The sequence below is a fragment of the Hypanus sabinus genome, chromosome 1 (assembly GCF_030144855.1).
Source record: "Hypanus sabinus isolate sHypSab1 chromosome 1, sHypSab1.hap1, whole genome shotgun sequence".
NCBI classification, from domain to species: domain Eukaryota; kingdom Metazoa; phylum Chordata; class Chondrichthyes; order Myliobatiformes; family Dasyatidae; genus Hypanus; species Hypanus sabinus.
This window is the reverse complement of record NC_082706.1, coordinates 178,355,264-178,369,213: the sequence shown is the minus strand read 5'-3', so window position 1 is coordinate 178,369,213 and position 13,950 is coordinate 178,355,264. Positions and strand designations below refer to the sequence as shown.

Sequence of the window (13,950 nt, the reverse complement as noted above, 5' to 3'; positions counted from 1 at the left end):
ATTTCAGGTTTCCTATGTTGGTTATTTTTTCTTTCCTTTTTTGTGGCACAAGTAAGTAGGTTAAACAACAGTATACCCAACAGGCTTCCACAGGTATTATTGTCATAGTGACAAGGTCTAGTAATTAAGTTTATTGCGGAATGAACTTCAGAAAATAGACTGAAAATTATATTCCTATTATTCTTCAAAGTGAAGGCATTGAGAGACCAGAAAAGACTTGGTAACTGGGCCCCAATGTAACATCTCATTTGAAAGAGTACACTTCCAGTGATTACAGCACTCTCTTGGGACAGTACTGCTGTGCCATATTAGACTTTTGTTATCAAATTGCTCAAGTATGAATGGATCAGTTCTAAAATTCTACAAAAAGCAGTGGATATGGTGCAGTCCATCATGGGTCCATCATTAAGCATTCTCTTTGTCACACGAGAGCAGCATCCTCATCAGGGACGCCCGCCACACAGTATATGGTCTCTTCTCACTGTTGCCATCAGAAAGAACATACAGGAGTTTCAGGACTCACACCATCAGGTTCAGGAATAGTTACTCCTCAACTATCAGGCTCTTGAACCAAAAGGGATAATTTCACTCAACTTCACTTCTTCATTAAAATGTTCCCACAATCTATGGACTCACGTTCAAGGACTCTACATCTTATGTTCTCAATATTTATTGCTTATTTATTATTATTGTATCTTTCGTATTTGCACAGTTTGTGTCTTGTGCACACAGATTGAACACCTAAAATGGTGAGGTCTTCCATTGATTCTATATAATGGCTATTATTCTACCATGGATTTATTGAGTATGCCCACAAGAAAATGAATCTTAGGGTTGTATATGTGACATAGGTACTTTGATAATGAGTTTACTTTGAACCTAACTTTTCTGTTGAAAGGCAGTCTATGTATATTGTTGCAAATGTTACAGGACTCAAGTTATTTCACGTGTACACATGAAAAATAATTCCAGTTCAAAGCCAAATAGACTTTTATTGGCTAGACCAGATTTTTGTTTTATTTTGTGTCTTTTCTGTTGACATAGGTTTCAAAGGCAAGTCAAAGCCCAATCTTTTAAAGCAAGAGACCAGTAGCATTGCTTGTGGCTTGCGTATCCTGTTTCGTATGTACACAGATGAAAATCGTAGTGATGCCTGGGCGGAAGTTCAGCATCGATTATTAAAGTAAGTAATAATTCTTCTGACTGTAGTGGGAAAATTCAGCAATATTTTTGATGCTTCCCAATTTGTTAACAAACATTGTGTAATGGGGAGAGGGGAAACAAAATCACACCCATTCATCATAATTAGTAAAAGAAATTATATTTATTTGTGTATATGCCAATATTTAGGATTGCTGTGTAAACCTGCCACTTTTGCTCATGAGTGTATGTCAGCTGTTCTGTGTGCTTGATTTCTGAAAGTCATAAAAGGGACAAGCCCTTTGGCCCATCTAATCTGTGCCAAAACCATTTAAACTGCCTACTTCCATCTACCTGCACTGGGACCATAGCCCTCCGTACCCCTACCATTCATGTACCTATCCAAACTTAGCTTAAACATTGAAATCGAGCCCGCATTCACCACTTGCACTGGCAGCATGTTCCACACTCTCACGACCTTCTGAGTGAAGAAGTTTACCCTCATGTTCCCCTTAAACATTTTTCCTTTCACCCTTAACACTTAACCTCTGCTTATAGTCCCATCCAACCTCTTCGGAAAGAGACTGCTTGCATTTACTCTATCTATACCACTCATAATTTTGTATGCCTCTATCAAATCTCCTCTCAATCTTGTACGTTCTAAGGAATAAAGTCCTGACTTATTCAATCTTTCCTTACAACTCCGATCCTCTGGACTCAACAACGTCCTTATAAATTTTTGCTGTACTCTTTCAACCTTGTATACATCTTTCCTGTAGGTAGGTGATCAAAACTGCACACAATACTCTAAATTAGTTGTCACCAACATCTTATACAACTTCAATATAACACCCATCTCCAGTACTCAATACTTTGTTTTATGAAGGCCAATGTGCCAAAAGCTTGCTTTATGACCCTATCTACCTGTAATGCCACTTTCAATAAATTATGACCTGTATTCCCAGATCCCTTTGCTCTACCGCACTCCACGGTGCCCTACCATTCACTGTGTAAGTCCTACCTTGGTTGATCCTATCAAAATACATCTGTCATTTTTCCATCAATTCCATCTGTCATTTTTCAGCCCATTTTTCCAGCTGATGCCGATCCCTCTGTAGGCCATGATAGCCTTCCTTGCTGTCCACTAAACCCCCAATCCTGGTGTCATCTGCAGATTTGCTGATCCACTTAACCACATTATCATCCAGATGATTGATATAGATGACAAACAACAGTCCCAGCATCGATCCCTGCAGCACTCCAGTAGTCACAGGCCTCCAATCAGAGAAGCAATCATCTACTACAACTCACCAGCTTCTCCCACAAAGCCAATGTCTAATCCAGTTTACTACATCATCTTGAATGCTAAGCAACTGAACCTTCTTGACCAACCTGCCATGTAAGACCTTGTCAATGCCTTGCTAAAGTCCCTGTAGACACCATCTACTGCCTTGCCTTCATCCACTTTCCTGGTAACTTGATCGAAAAACTCTTGAGATTGGTTAGATATGATCTACTATGCATGAAGCTGAAACCATGCTGACTATCCTTGATCAGTCAATGTTTACCCAAATACTCATATATTCGGTCCTTCTAATAGCTTTCCCACACTGATGTCAGACTCAGTAATTTGTACAAAATGACAGTGCTATATTGCTACATTTTAAAAGATATAAGGATATCATTTACACTTGAGTCACCACCACCTCCCCAGTACTCAGTAATGTATTAAATTAACTCCAATGACATCGATCAACCAAATTTCTTTCCTGTGGAATTATAACTTATTCTGAACCATCATTCATGTCCACATTACAGTTAAGAATAGAGCCAAAAGATTTCTTCATCTTGAGCTACCTCTCTGATAGAACTCTTTAAAACTGTGGTTAAACCACATTTGGAATATTGTGCACAGTTCTGCTTGCCACATTACAGAAAGGATGTGGAAGCTTTGGCAATGGTGCAGGATTTCACTCGGACGTTGCTTGGATTAAAATGTATTCCCTATAATGAGAGGTTGGACAAAATTCAGACTGGGTATATTAATAATTCAGCATGGATTAGATGGGCCAAAGGGCCTGGTTTCTGTTCTGTAGTGTTTTATGACCTCTATGGCTCTTGGATTGTTTTCTCTGGAGCTTCAGAGGCTGAGGAGCAATCTACTGAGGTATATGAAATTATGAGACGCATTGGTTAGGTGGTCAATTTCATCTACAGGATGAAAATGTTCAAAACTGGAGAGCATTTAAGGTGAGGAGAGAATAAGACCATAAGATGTAGGAGCAGAATTAGGCCATTTCAACCATTAAGTCTGTTCCGCCATTTCATCATAGCTGATCCGATTTTCCTCTTGGCCCCAATCTCCTGCCTTCTCCCCGTATCCTTTCACACCCTGACCAATCAAGAATCTATCAACCTCTGCCTTAAATATATACAGTCACCTCTGGCAAAGAATTCTACAGATTCACTCTCTGGCTAAAGAAATTCTTCTTCATCTCCATTCTAAAAGGATGCCCCTCTATTCTGAGGCTGTGTCCTCTGGTCTTAGACTCTCCCACCATAGGACACATCCACTCTAATGAGGCTTTTCACCATTCAATAGAGTTCAATGAGGTCACCTCTCAGTTATTAGAATTGTAGTGAATACAGACCCAGAACCATCAGACGCTGTTTATATGACAAGCCATTCAATCCTGGGGTCATTTTTGTGAACCTCCTTTGGACCTTCTGTAGTTTCACCATATCCTTTCTAAAATAAAGGACCCACAACTGCTCACAGTACTCCAAGTGCGGCCTCACCAGTGCTTTATCAAGTGTCAACATTACATCCTTGCTTGTATATTTTAGTCCTCGAATGCTAACATCATATTTGCCTTCCTCACTGTAGTCTCAACCTGCAAATTGACCTTTAGGGAATCCTGCCTAAGTCCCTTTGCACCTCAGCTCTTTGTATTTTCTCTCCATTTAGAAAATTGTCGACCCTTACATTTCTTCTGCCAAAGTGCATGATCATACACTTCCCGACACTGTATTCCACCTGCCATTTATTTGCCATTCTCCTAAGCGTCTGTCCTTCTGTGGCATCTTTACTTCCTCAAAACTACCTGCCCCTTCACATATTCTTCATAATGTCTGCAAACTTTGCAACAAAGCCATCAATTGGATCCTTAAGATGGCGTATTGAAGACATGCGACAGCTTACTTGTTACATGCAACAACTTACTTACTTTGAAAGCAAAGGAATTCGATTGAAACCATTATTAATAACACATTTTTGAAGTAAATTGTGATAAACTATCACCGCGAACACTGAAGAAGCGAGTGAGACGAAAGCAAACTTGAGAGATATGCCTGCAGTTGCACTGTGGACAAGTGGTCTCCCAGTCTACATCAGGTCTCAGCGATATACAGGAGGCCATATTGGGAGCACTGGACACAGTATATGAGCCCACAGACACAGTCTCACCTGGAAGTACTGTTTGGGGCCCTGAATGGTAGTGAGGGAGGAGGTGTAGGGGCAAGTGTTGTACTTGTTCCACTTGCAAGGAGAAGTGCTAGGAGGGACGAATGGACAAGAGAGTCACGTAGGGAGCGATCCCTGCGAAAGGTGGGGTGGCAGGTGCTTGATGGTGGGATCCCGTTGGAGATGGTGCTTCGCCGAGAACCTATGCTACATCCGCCAGAAAAGATGGGATCTCCTGGTGGCTACCCATTTTAATTCCACTTCCCATTCCCATTACAGTATGTCCAACCATGGTCTCCTCCATTGTTGTGATGAGGTAACACTTAGGTTAGAGGAACAATACCTAATATTCCATTTGGGTAGCCTCCAGCCTGATGGCATGAACATCGATTTCTCAACATTCTGGTAATGCCCCCAGCCACCCCCCCACTCCCCCCTTCCTTCACCATTTCCTATCCCCTTTTCCCTCTCACACCTTGTCTCCTGGCCCACCCAGCACTCCTCCTTTTTCTTTCTTCCGTGGTCTTCTGCCTCTTTCAGCTATCAACTTCCAAGTTCTTTACTTCATCCCTCCCCCTTCAGGTTTCACCTGTCACCTTGTGTTTCTCTCTCCGCCCACATTTTAAATCTATTCCTCAGCTGTTTCTCTCCAGTCCTGCTGAAGGGTTTCGGCCTGAAACGTCGACCGTACTCTTTTCCATAGATGCTGCTTGGCCTGCTGAGTTCCTCCAGCATTTTGTTTGTGTTGTTTGTATTTTCAGCATTCACACATTTTCTTGTTTGTATTCAAAAATGTGATGGTTTGGCAACTAAGCTGTATACTGTGTATTTTTATACACTACTGCACATATAGTGATTTTTGTGAACTATATTTAATTGATTGATTCCAACTATTATCTTTCAATAGTGTTTGCAGTGAAGCTCTCAGCTACTTCCTCACACTTACCTCAGAAAGTCATCGAGAAGCCTGGACAAATCTCTTGCTACTATTTTTAACTAAAGTCCTTAAAATAAATGATGAAAGGGTAAGAATCATAATTAAAACAAACCATTTTAGAAAATAGAGATATTTTGTTGATTATGATGCGTCTTTAGTTAATGCAGAAAAGTTGGGCACTTTCATTAGGCAATTAATATTTTTGAGTTGGAAGACTACAGGTTTAAGTCTCACTCCAGCAATGAAGTGCTTAAAGGCTAGCACTCCACTGCAGTAGTGCAAGAATGGTGCACTGTTGAAGGTATTGTCGTACAGATGAAGCCCTGTCTTCTCTTGCATATGGCTGTAAAAGATTCCATTCCATTATTTTTTTTAAAGAATGAGATAGCTTATTTCAGTGTTCTGGTCAGTATTTTATCCCTCAAATTACAACAGATCATCTGATCATCTCCAGGTTGCTGTATCTAGGGAGCTGTCTATGTTGCTATACTTCTGGCACCAACATAGCATCCCACAACTCCCTAACCCTAACCATATGTCCTTGGAATGTGGGAAGAAACTGAAGCATCTGGAAGACACCAAGTGGTCATAGAGAGAACATACAAGTTCCCTGCAGACAGTGGCAGAAATCAAACCATTGATGGTGCTGTAAAGTAATTGTGATAATAGCTACACTACCATGCCACTCCTTATGCCTATCCCTCTTATAATGCCTCATAATCTTGTACATCTCTATCAATCACCTCTTATCCTCCTTTGCATCAAAGGGAAAGGCCGTCATTCACTCAGCCTTTCCTCATTAGACACATTCTCTAATCCAGGCAGCATCCTGGTAAATCTTCTCTGCACTCTCTCTAATGTTTTCACATTCTTCTTTTAATTAGGTGACAAAAACTGAACATAAAACTCAGAATGTGATTTTTATAGAGTGCAACATTACCTCACAGCTCTTGAACTCATTCCCTGATTAATGACGCCAACAAATCATTTGTCGTTCTATCATTTTGCATGGCAACTTTGAGGGATTTATGGAGTTGGACCCCAAGATTCTTCAGCTACTCCACTCTGCCAAGAATCCTGCCACTAACCTTGTATTCTGCTTTAAGTTCAACCTTCCAAATGTATCGATTGATACTTCTCAGGATTTAACTCCATCTGCCCCTTAGCAACTCAATCTGCATCCTGTCACTGTCCTGTTCTCGCCTATGACAACCTTTACACACTCCACAACACTAACCTTCGTGTCATCTTTCTAACCCACCCTTCCAATTCCAATTCTTCATCCAAGACATTAATAAAAAAAACCCCACAAAAAGCAGGGATTCCAGAACATATCCCTGCAGATCATCACAGGTCACCAACATCCAGGCAGGTAAATATTCAATGTTCAGTGTCATTGTCTTTTGGCACTGACAGTTGGTGACCTTTTCCAGTCTCAGTCATCTCAGAATATTGATACAGACGTATAATTAAGTGCTGACTGAGTGGTTTTCACTTAGAAAATTATCCCAACTAGCAGCAGTTCACTGTTCATAATCACTGTTGAACATTTAATACAAAATTTCTAATATATCCTGGTAAAACTGATTGCTAAATTACAAGTGCTAAGTGTTTTTCCTGCAATATACAATGCCATCCTTGTTAATATAGCCTACACATCTGCTTACCAATAAAAATGAATACACGTTTGAGCAAAGCCGTTTTATTAAAATCAAGTGACATCAATAGTGTTTATATCAACCAAGTTAGCATATTTTTCAGTGTCATGAAGATTGAATGTACAAATTTTCAGTGCATTAAGACTGAGAACCAATAAAGCATTGAGCACAAGGGGGTCAAAGGATTGTTAACAATTTACATATAGAATCAACTCTTGATTTTGCTTCATTTCTAGTGAAATAGGTTGCTTTTGAAAACAGATAATTCACCAATGTAGCATTAGGGATATTGATTACACCTGGATAAATTATGTGCAAGCTACTTTATGTTGATACTGTACGTCCATTTTAAAATGATTTATCTTTTCTATGTTTCCATTCCAGTTCAAGGCCCATGCATCAAGGTACTACCCCCTTTTGTGTGAAATTATGCAGTTTAATCTGATTCCTGAATTGAGGGCTGTTCTACGGAAGTTTTATCTCCGCATTGGTTTAGTCTTTAAAATATCTCATCCTTCAGAGCAAGAGCATGAATGCACCAACAAGGAATGATAACCGATCTTAGCTGAGGCATTCTTGTCTATAAATCGGAAAAGGACCAGACATTTTGCCTACTTTGATTCTCTCCTCCTGCCTCGATCCTCCTTGATCTTTTTGTAAAGGATGGTGCTTAAATCTGTTGATTTAACCTGCCTAAAGATGTGGATAAGTGAACTGTGAACTAAGTTCAAACTGATTTATTTTATTGAATTAATTATCTGAAGATATAGACTGAATGCTGACACACGCTGAGCATGGAATCGTCACATATTGAAATGTTATTTGTGTCGAGAAGAATGCTGAGACTCAGATGGAACATAAAGAGGATACAGTGAACGTCCTATAATGGAGAAATATTTAAATGAGTACTGTGGTTTGACAATGAGTAATATATATGCTGTAAGGGAAATATAATCTTGTTGCATCTTACAGGCAGGTTAGAAAGTAAAATTAATTTTGAGTTTCTTACTCTAGCAGGTCTCTTGAGCATTATTTAGTAACTATTTTTTGTTTGCACAGCTCAAGATCTTTAGTTATAATGACCATCCTTCTGTGAAATCTGTTGTACAGAGATACAAATCTGTAAAATACAATTTTAACACTATATAGTTCTTCCAGAATGAATTTCTTTTATTTCATTATTTTCTGTTAATTTGTTGGAGTCACTGCAATTTTGTTGTTCATTGTATGCACTGGGTTGTTTTTGCTTTTGGCTTTTGTGAATATTTTACAATTTTCTTTAATATTGCTCATGCAGATGCATTGGACCCTGGGAGCTATGTGCTTAATTGTTAGTGAAAGGAGGCACTAAGGCCATTACATTAATACATTTAGTGAAATGGTTACCCTGTCAATAAAGATGAGCTTTCCCTACCTGTATATTACAGATTGGGGCCTATTATTTAAACAAAATGATTGATCCTGTCAACTGGAACTTGAATCATTGCAGGTTGATCTGAGGTGCATCTGCACTGACAAAACTGTGTCCATGTTTAATGTAGGTTCTACTGTCTATGTATAAAATTGATGTTAAATTAAATATATTGAATAATGAGTCAGTTTTGGGGCTTGGGATGATGAAATATATTGAAATCTAATTATTAAGAGGCTGTGAACGGGGCTTTAATTAAAAAAAAAGTGGATACAGGAGTTCCAAGCATTCCTCGTCACTATGGATGTAGAAAATAAATATTTGGAGAAGGATGAAATATATATGGTACAGACATGTAAAGTTTTCTATGTAAAAAAATGTACAACTTTCTGTACAATATTGGTTATCATCTGGCGTATTCTAATCAGGTCATAGCTCAATAAAGTTTTGAACTCTCTTTTATCAGTGCAGTCCTCTTTTGGTTGGTAGAACTCTGACCTTTCATTTGCATCTTTTTCAGCATGCCAAGTCTAAGCTTCACCTGAATGGACAACTCATTGCTGTCATTTTAGTTTGTCATACCAGTGAAGAAACTAGAACGTTTCACGTGTGATGTTCATGTCAGAGCCAGCAGGGCCTTGTGAACGCAACTGAAATCTCATCCTCTGTTCTGGTGGTGCCCAGAATATCAAGACAAGGAATTAAATTGGAGCCGTAGTGACCACTTTCAGATCAATTTGTCAACCTGAGCAACACCCGAACTGCTGGAGGAACTCGGTGGATCAGGCCGCATTTATGGAGGAAATGGACAGTCAGTGTTTCAGGTCGGGACCCTTCATCAGGTCTAGATAAAAAGAGGGGAGGAGCTAGTATGAAAAGATGAGGGAAAGGGGTGGGACAAGAGCAGGTAGCTATAGGACAGGGGTCGGCTACGTTTACCACTGAAAGAGCCAATATGGACCCATTTCCCACAGAAAAGAAAACACTGGGAGCCACAAAACCCGTTTGACATTTAAAATGAAATAACACTGCAAACAATGTTTTTTTTTTGCCTTTATGCTATGTATAAACAAACTATAATGTGTTGCATTTATGAAATTGATGAACTCCTGCAGAGAAAACTAAATAACATTTCTGCATGCAACAAAAACATTTTGAACTCCGAAAAAAAGACGTTGGGTTGAAGGTTACTCCATTAGGTAGCCTACCTTGGATCGAAGAATTAAAAGAAAGCGCACACTGGCGGGTGTCAGGCATTGGCAGTGGTGATGTATATTAATAGCGATAAAAAACACATTGTAGCGGTGTAGCGCTACATGCAGCGCTAAAATAAAGACACTGCAGTCAAAGGTAACTTTATTCGAACTAAACAGCCTTGATTTAAAGCCTCCCTCAACCCGTCCCCGTGGGCGCGGATGCTCCAAAAGACACGTACTCACAAACCCCCGTAGGCTATCTCCCTTAGCCGGAACGGTGGCTAATTATGAGCCGGTTCGGATGTGCCAGGAAATGGGGTCTCCACAACGTTTTTAGATTGAACAAGATCACCATAATCTTCAAATTTCGAATTACATTTCAAAAACTAACAAACCACGGGGAGCCGCAGCACAGAGATCAAAGAGCCGCATGCGGCTCCAGAGCCGCGGGTTGCCGACCCTTGCTATAGGAGAATCCAGGGTATGATTAGCAGGAGAGGGAGAGTGGGAATGGTGTCAGAAGCTGGGAGGTGATGGGTGGAAGTGACAAATGGCTAAAGATGAAATCTGATAGGAGAGGATAGTGGATTATGGAATAAAGGGAAGGTGAGAAGCAGAACGAGAGGAAGGAATGCATTGGAAATGTGCAGATCAAGAGGGCAGGGGGAAAGGAGAAGGGGTTATGGGGCATGTGGGATAAGGGGGTGGTAGAGAAAGGGCTAGGCAGAGAGGAATGGTGACCAGAAGTCAGAGAAATCGGTGTGTAAGCAATTAGATTGTAGACTACCAAATTGAATATGATGTACTGTTCTTCTAATCTGTATTGAGCCTCACCTTGGCAGTAGAGGAGGCCATGGACTGACATATAGTGAAATTAAAATCACTGATCATTGGCTGTTACATAGAATAGTATAGGCTCTTCAGACTGTGATGTGCCAACCTTTTAACGTACTGCAAGTCAATCTAACCCACTTAGCCATCCATTTTTTTTTCACCCATGTGTGTATCTAAAAGTCTGTTAAATGTCCTGAATGCATCTCTCACCCCAGCAGTGTGTTCAGTGCACTTACCACTTCTACTGTTTTAAAAAAAACCTCTGATAACTCCCTCCCACCCCAATACTTTTCTCCAATCACCATAAAATTATGGCCTCTTATATTAGTCATTGATGTCCTGAAGTAAAAGGCTGTCTGTGCTTCTCATTATCTTAAACACCTCTATCAAGTCACCTCTCATCATCTTCCACTCCAAAGAGAAAAGCCCTGGCTCGTTCAACCTTCTCTCAAAAGACATTCTCTCTTATCCAGACAGCATCTCTTGCTAAATCTTTGCACTCTCTCTAAAGCTTCCACACAGTGGATGAAGGTGTTCAACAAAGCCATTTCCCTAACACCTCCCCCCCCCCCCACCCCCGTCTCTGTGAGTCTGCTGGGATCAGCGGATTCAATAAATAGTACCGTTGGATACACGTGCAGCTTTGAAGGACTTTTAGGGCCATGATTGGTAGTGAGGGATGAGATGTAGGGGCAGTTGTAACGTTTTGCATGAATGAGGTGATAAGTGCCTGGAGGTGCAGGTAATCGGGATGGGATGAGTGGGCAAGGGAGTCACATAGCATGTGATCTCTGCGGAAAGCTGTCCCTGATGGTGGGATCCCATTTGATTTTGCAGGGAATGATAGGTTGGATGCGGATGTCACGGGATGATAAGGGAAGCTCTGTCCCTGTTACGTCTGAGGGTATGGGGTGAAGGCAGATTTGTGAGAGATGGAGAAGATAGGGGTGAGGGCAACAGCGATGGTAGTTGGGCATGGAGCCCTGCTTTCTGGGGGTGGAGAGAGAGCATCTCGGATGTCCTGGAGTGGGAAGTATCACCACAAGAGCAGGTGTAGTGGAGCCAGAGGAACTGAAAGGGAATTGCATCCTTACAAGTGACAAGGTGGGAAGAGGTGTAGTAACCGTAACTTCAGTAGTCAGTAAGTTTGCAAAAGGTGTCCATGGAGAGAGATCAAGAAAGTTGTTAAAGGTGGACTTGGTGAATTTGAGGGCAGAGTTGGGCTGCGATGCCAGTCTGGGTTCTAAATGTAGCCATATCCAATGAAAAGAAAGGCATAGCTGCGGACCATGCTAGTTCTCATAGCTACACTTTTGGTTTGGTGAAAGTAGGAAGAGCCAAAAATAAAATGTGAAGGGTGAATACCAGTTTTAATAGACAGGAGGGTGGTGGTGGATGGGAATTCTTTGGGACCAGTTCTGCCAGATAGAATCTAATCCATCTTGATCTCCAGCGGTGCCTGCATCTTGCATTTCAGTATTTGTCCAGCTTGTTGCGTGGCAATGACGTATATCCAGCAAAGTGGAAAATTGTCCTGGTCTATTTGTCTACCAAATGCAGAAGAAAGCAAAGCAGGTTACTATTGATCAAAGTTTCCCAACCTTTTTTTAGCCCATCATACTTGCCAATGCCCTCTTAATCACAATATATTTTCCAGTGCCCCAAACTGTAAAAATGTATGTTTACCTTATGCTAACATGAGAAAAATTATTCTCCTTTAAGTTTTTATTTGTCTTTAAACCTAGCTTACACTGTACCTGTGTACTGTCCAGCAGCTTCAATATCAATGTGATCCTTGAGCTTGGTGGTTTTTAGCAAGAGTTGAAATATCTGATCAAGTTGTGACAGCAATCTTTAAGGCCTCTTGTGTAACAATGTCCAAGCAGTTTTTGTTTTTTTTTTGTGAATAAGTGGTTCAGTGCACTGAAGCCTCTTTCAACAAGGTAGGACAATGGAAATGCAATGAAGTAAATAAGCAATGCCATGCATAATGTTCTTGAGTTGGTTACTGAATGAAACACTCGAGTCTTCAAAGATTTTTTATCAGTTCCCAAAAGGGCATGAATGCATCTCAGACAGTTTCCTTTTGAGAGACACCTGACTTCTGTGTACAACAGCAAACATTTGAACTGTTCATCATTCTCAATACAAAGCTCTCGAAATAGTTGAGAATGGAGGGTGTGGGACTTACTTTAATTTAACACTGTTATAACAGTATTTAATGAGTTTAATCACTTAGGTTGTTGTCTGTGAACTACACAGTGAATGGTAAAAAGCGGCCCACTTTCAGGAGCGGGCAGCGGAGTGCGCAGGAGCAGTGCTGGGCTTTGGCTCAGCGGGCTTCGACGCAAGAGGACTTCGGCAAGAAGCCTGTTTTTCATTTATTCTGACTAATCTCGGATCAGGTAATGGGGGAGACAGTTAGAGCAGTGGTGTGCTCCGTATGCAATATGTGGGAGGTCAGGGTCAACACAGTTGTCCCTGATGACCACACGTGCAAAAGGTGAATCCAGCTGCAGCTCCTATCAGACCGAGTTAGGGAATTGGAGCAGGAGCTGGATGAACTACGGATCATTCGGGAGGCAGAGGCACAGATAGATATGAGTTATCGGGAGGTAATCACACGGAAAAGACAGGAGGTAGGCAAATGGGTGACAGTCAAGAGAGGCAGGGGGAGCAGACAGAGAGAGCAGAGCACCCCTGTGGCCATTCCCATCAACAATAAGTATACCGTTTTGGATACTGTTGGTGGGGATGACCTACCAGGAACAAACTGCAGTGGTCCTGTCTCTGGCACTGAGGTTGGATGCTCGACTAGGAAGGGGAGGAGGGAAGAGAAGAGAGCGGTATTGATAGGGGATTCTAGTCAGGGGGGCGGATAGGAGATTTTGTGGGGAAGATTGGGAGTCTCGGATGGTATGTTGCTTCCCTGGTGCTGGGGTCCGAGACATCTCAGATCTGGTGCAGGTTATTCTCGAGAAGGAGGGCAAGAATTCAGATGTTGTGGTCCATGTAGGGACCAATGACGTGGGTAGGATGAGTGAGGGGGTCCTGCGTAGGGAGTTCAGGGAGTTAGGTGCGAAGCTGAAGTGCAGGACCTCCAGGGTAACAATCTCAGGATTGCTACCTGTGCCACGTGCGAGTGAGGCAAGGAACAGAAAGATTATAAAGATTAATACGTGGCTGAGAGGATGGTGCTGGAGGGAGGGCTTCAGGTTTGTAGATAATTGGGCTTTGTTCCAGGGTACTAACATTCTTGCAGGGAATTTTGCTAGTGCTTCTTGTGGGGGGGGGGGGGTTTAAACTAAATT

At 41.4% G+C, this 13,950-nt stretch overlaps 1 protein-coding gene across 3 annotated transcripts in view; it reads left to right on the top strand.

The window, feature by feature from the left end:
- The window catches only part of arfgef1 (ADP-ribosylation factor guanine nucleotide-exchange factor 1 (brefeldin A-inhibited)), a 185,590-nt gene extending 176,519 nt beyond the window's left edge, over positions 1–9,071 (top strand). For all 3 annotated transcript variants that reach the window (XM_059982419.1, XM_059982409.1, XM_059982428.1), the window contains 3 exons: positions 1,045–1,183; positions 5,511–5,628; positions 7,583–9,071. In XM_059982419.1, coding sequence (XP_059838402.1) covers positions 1,045–1,183; positions 5,511–5,628; positions 7,583–7,750 — 425 coding nt within the window. In that variant the 3' untranslated portion in view covers positions 7,751–9,071. The remainder of the gene's footprint in view (positions 1–1,044; positions 1,184–5,510; positions 5,629–7,582) is intronic.
- The last annotated feature ends 4,879 nt before the right edge of the window (positions 9,072–13,950 follow it).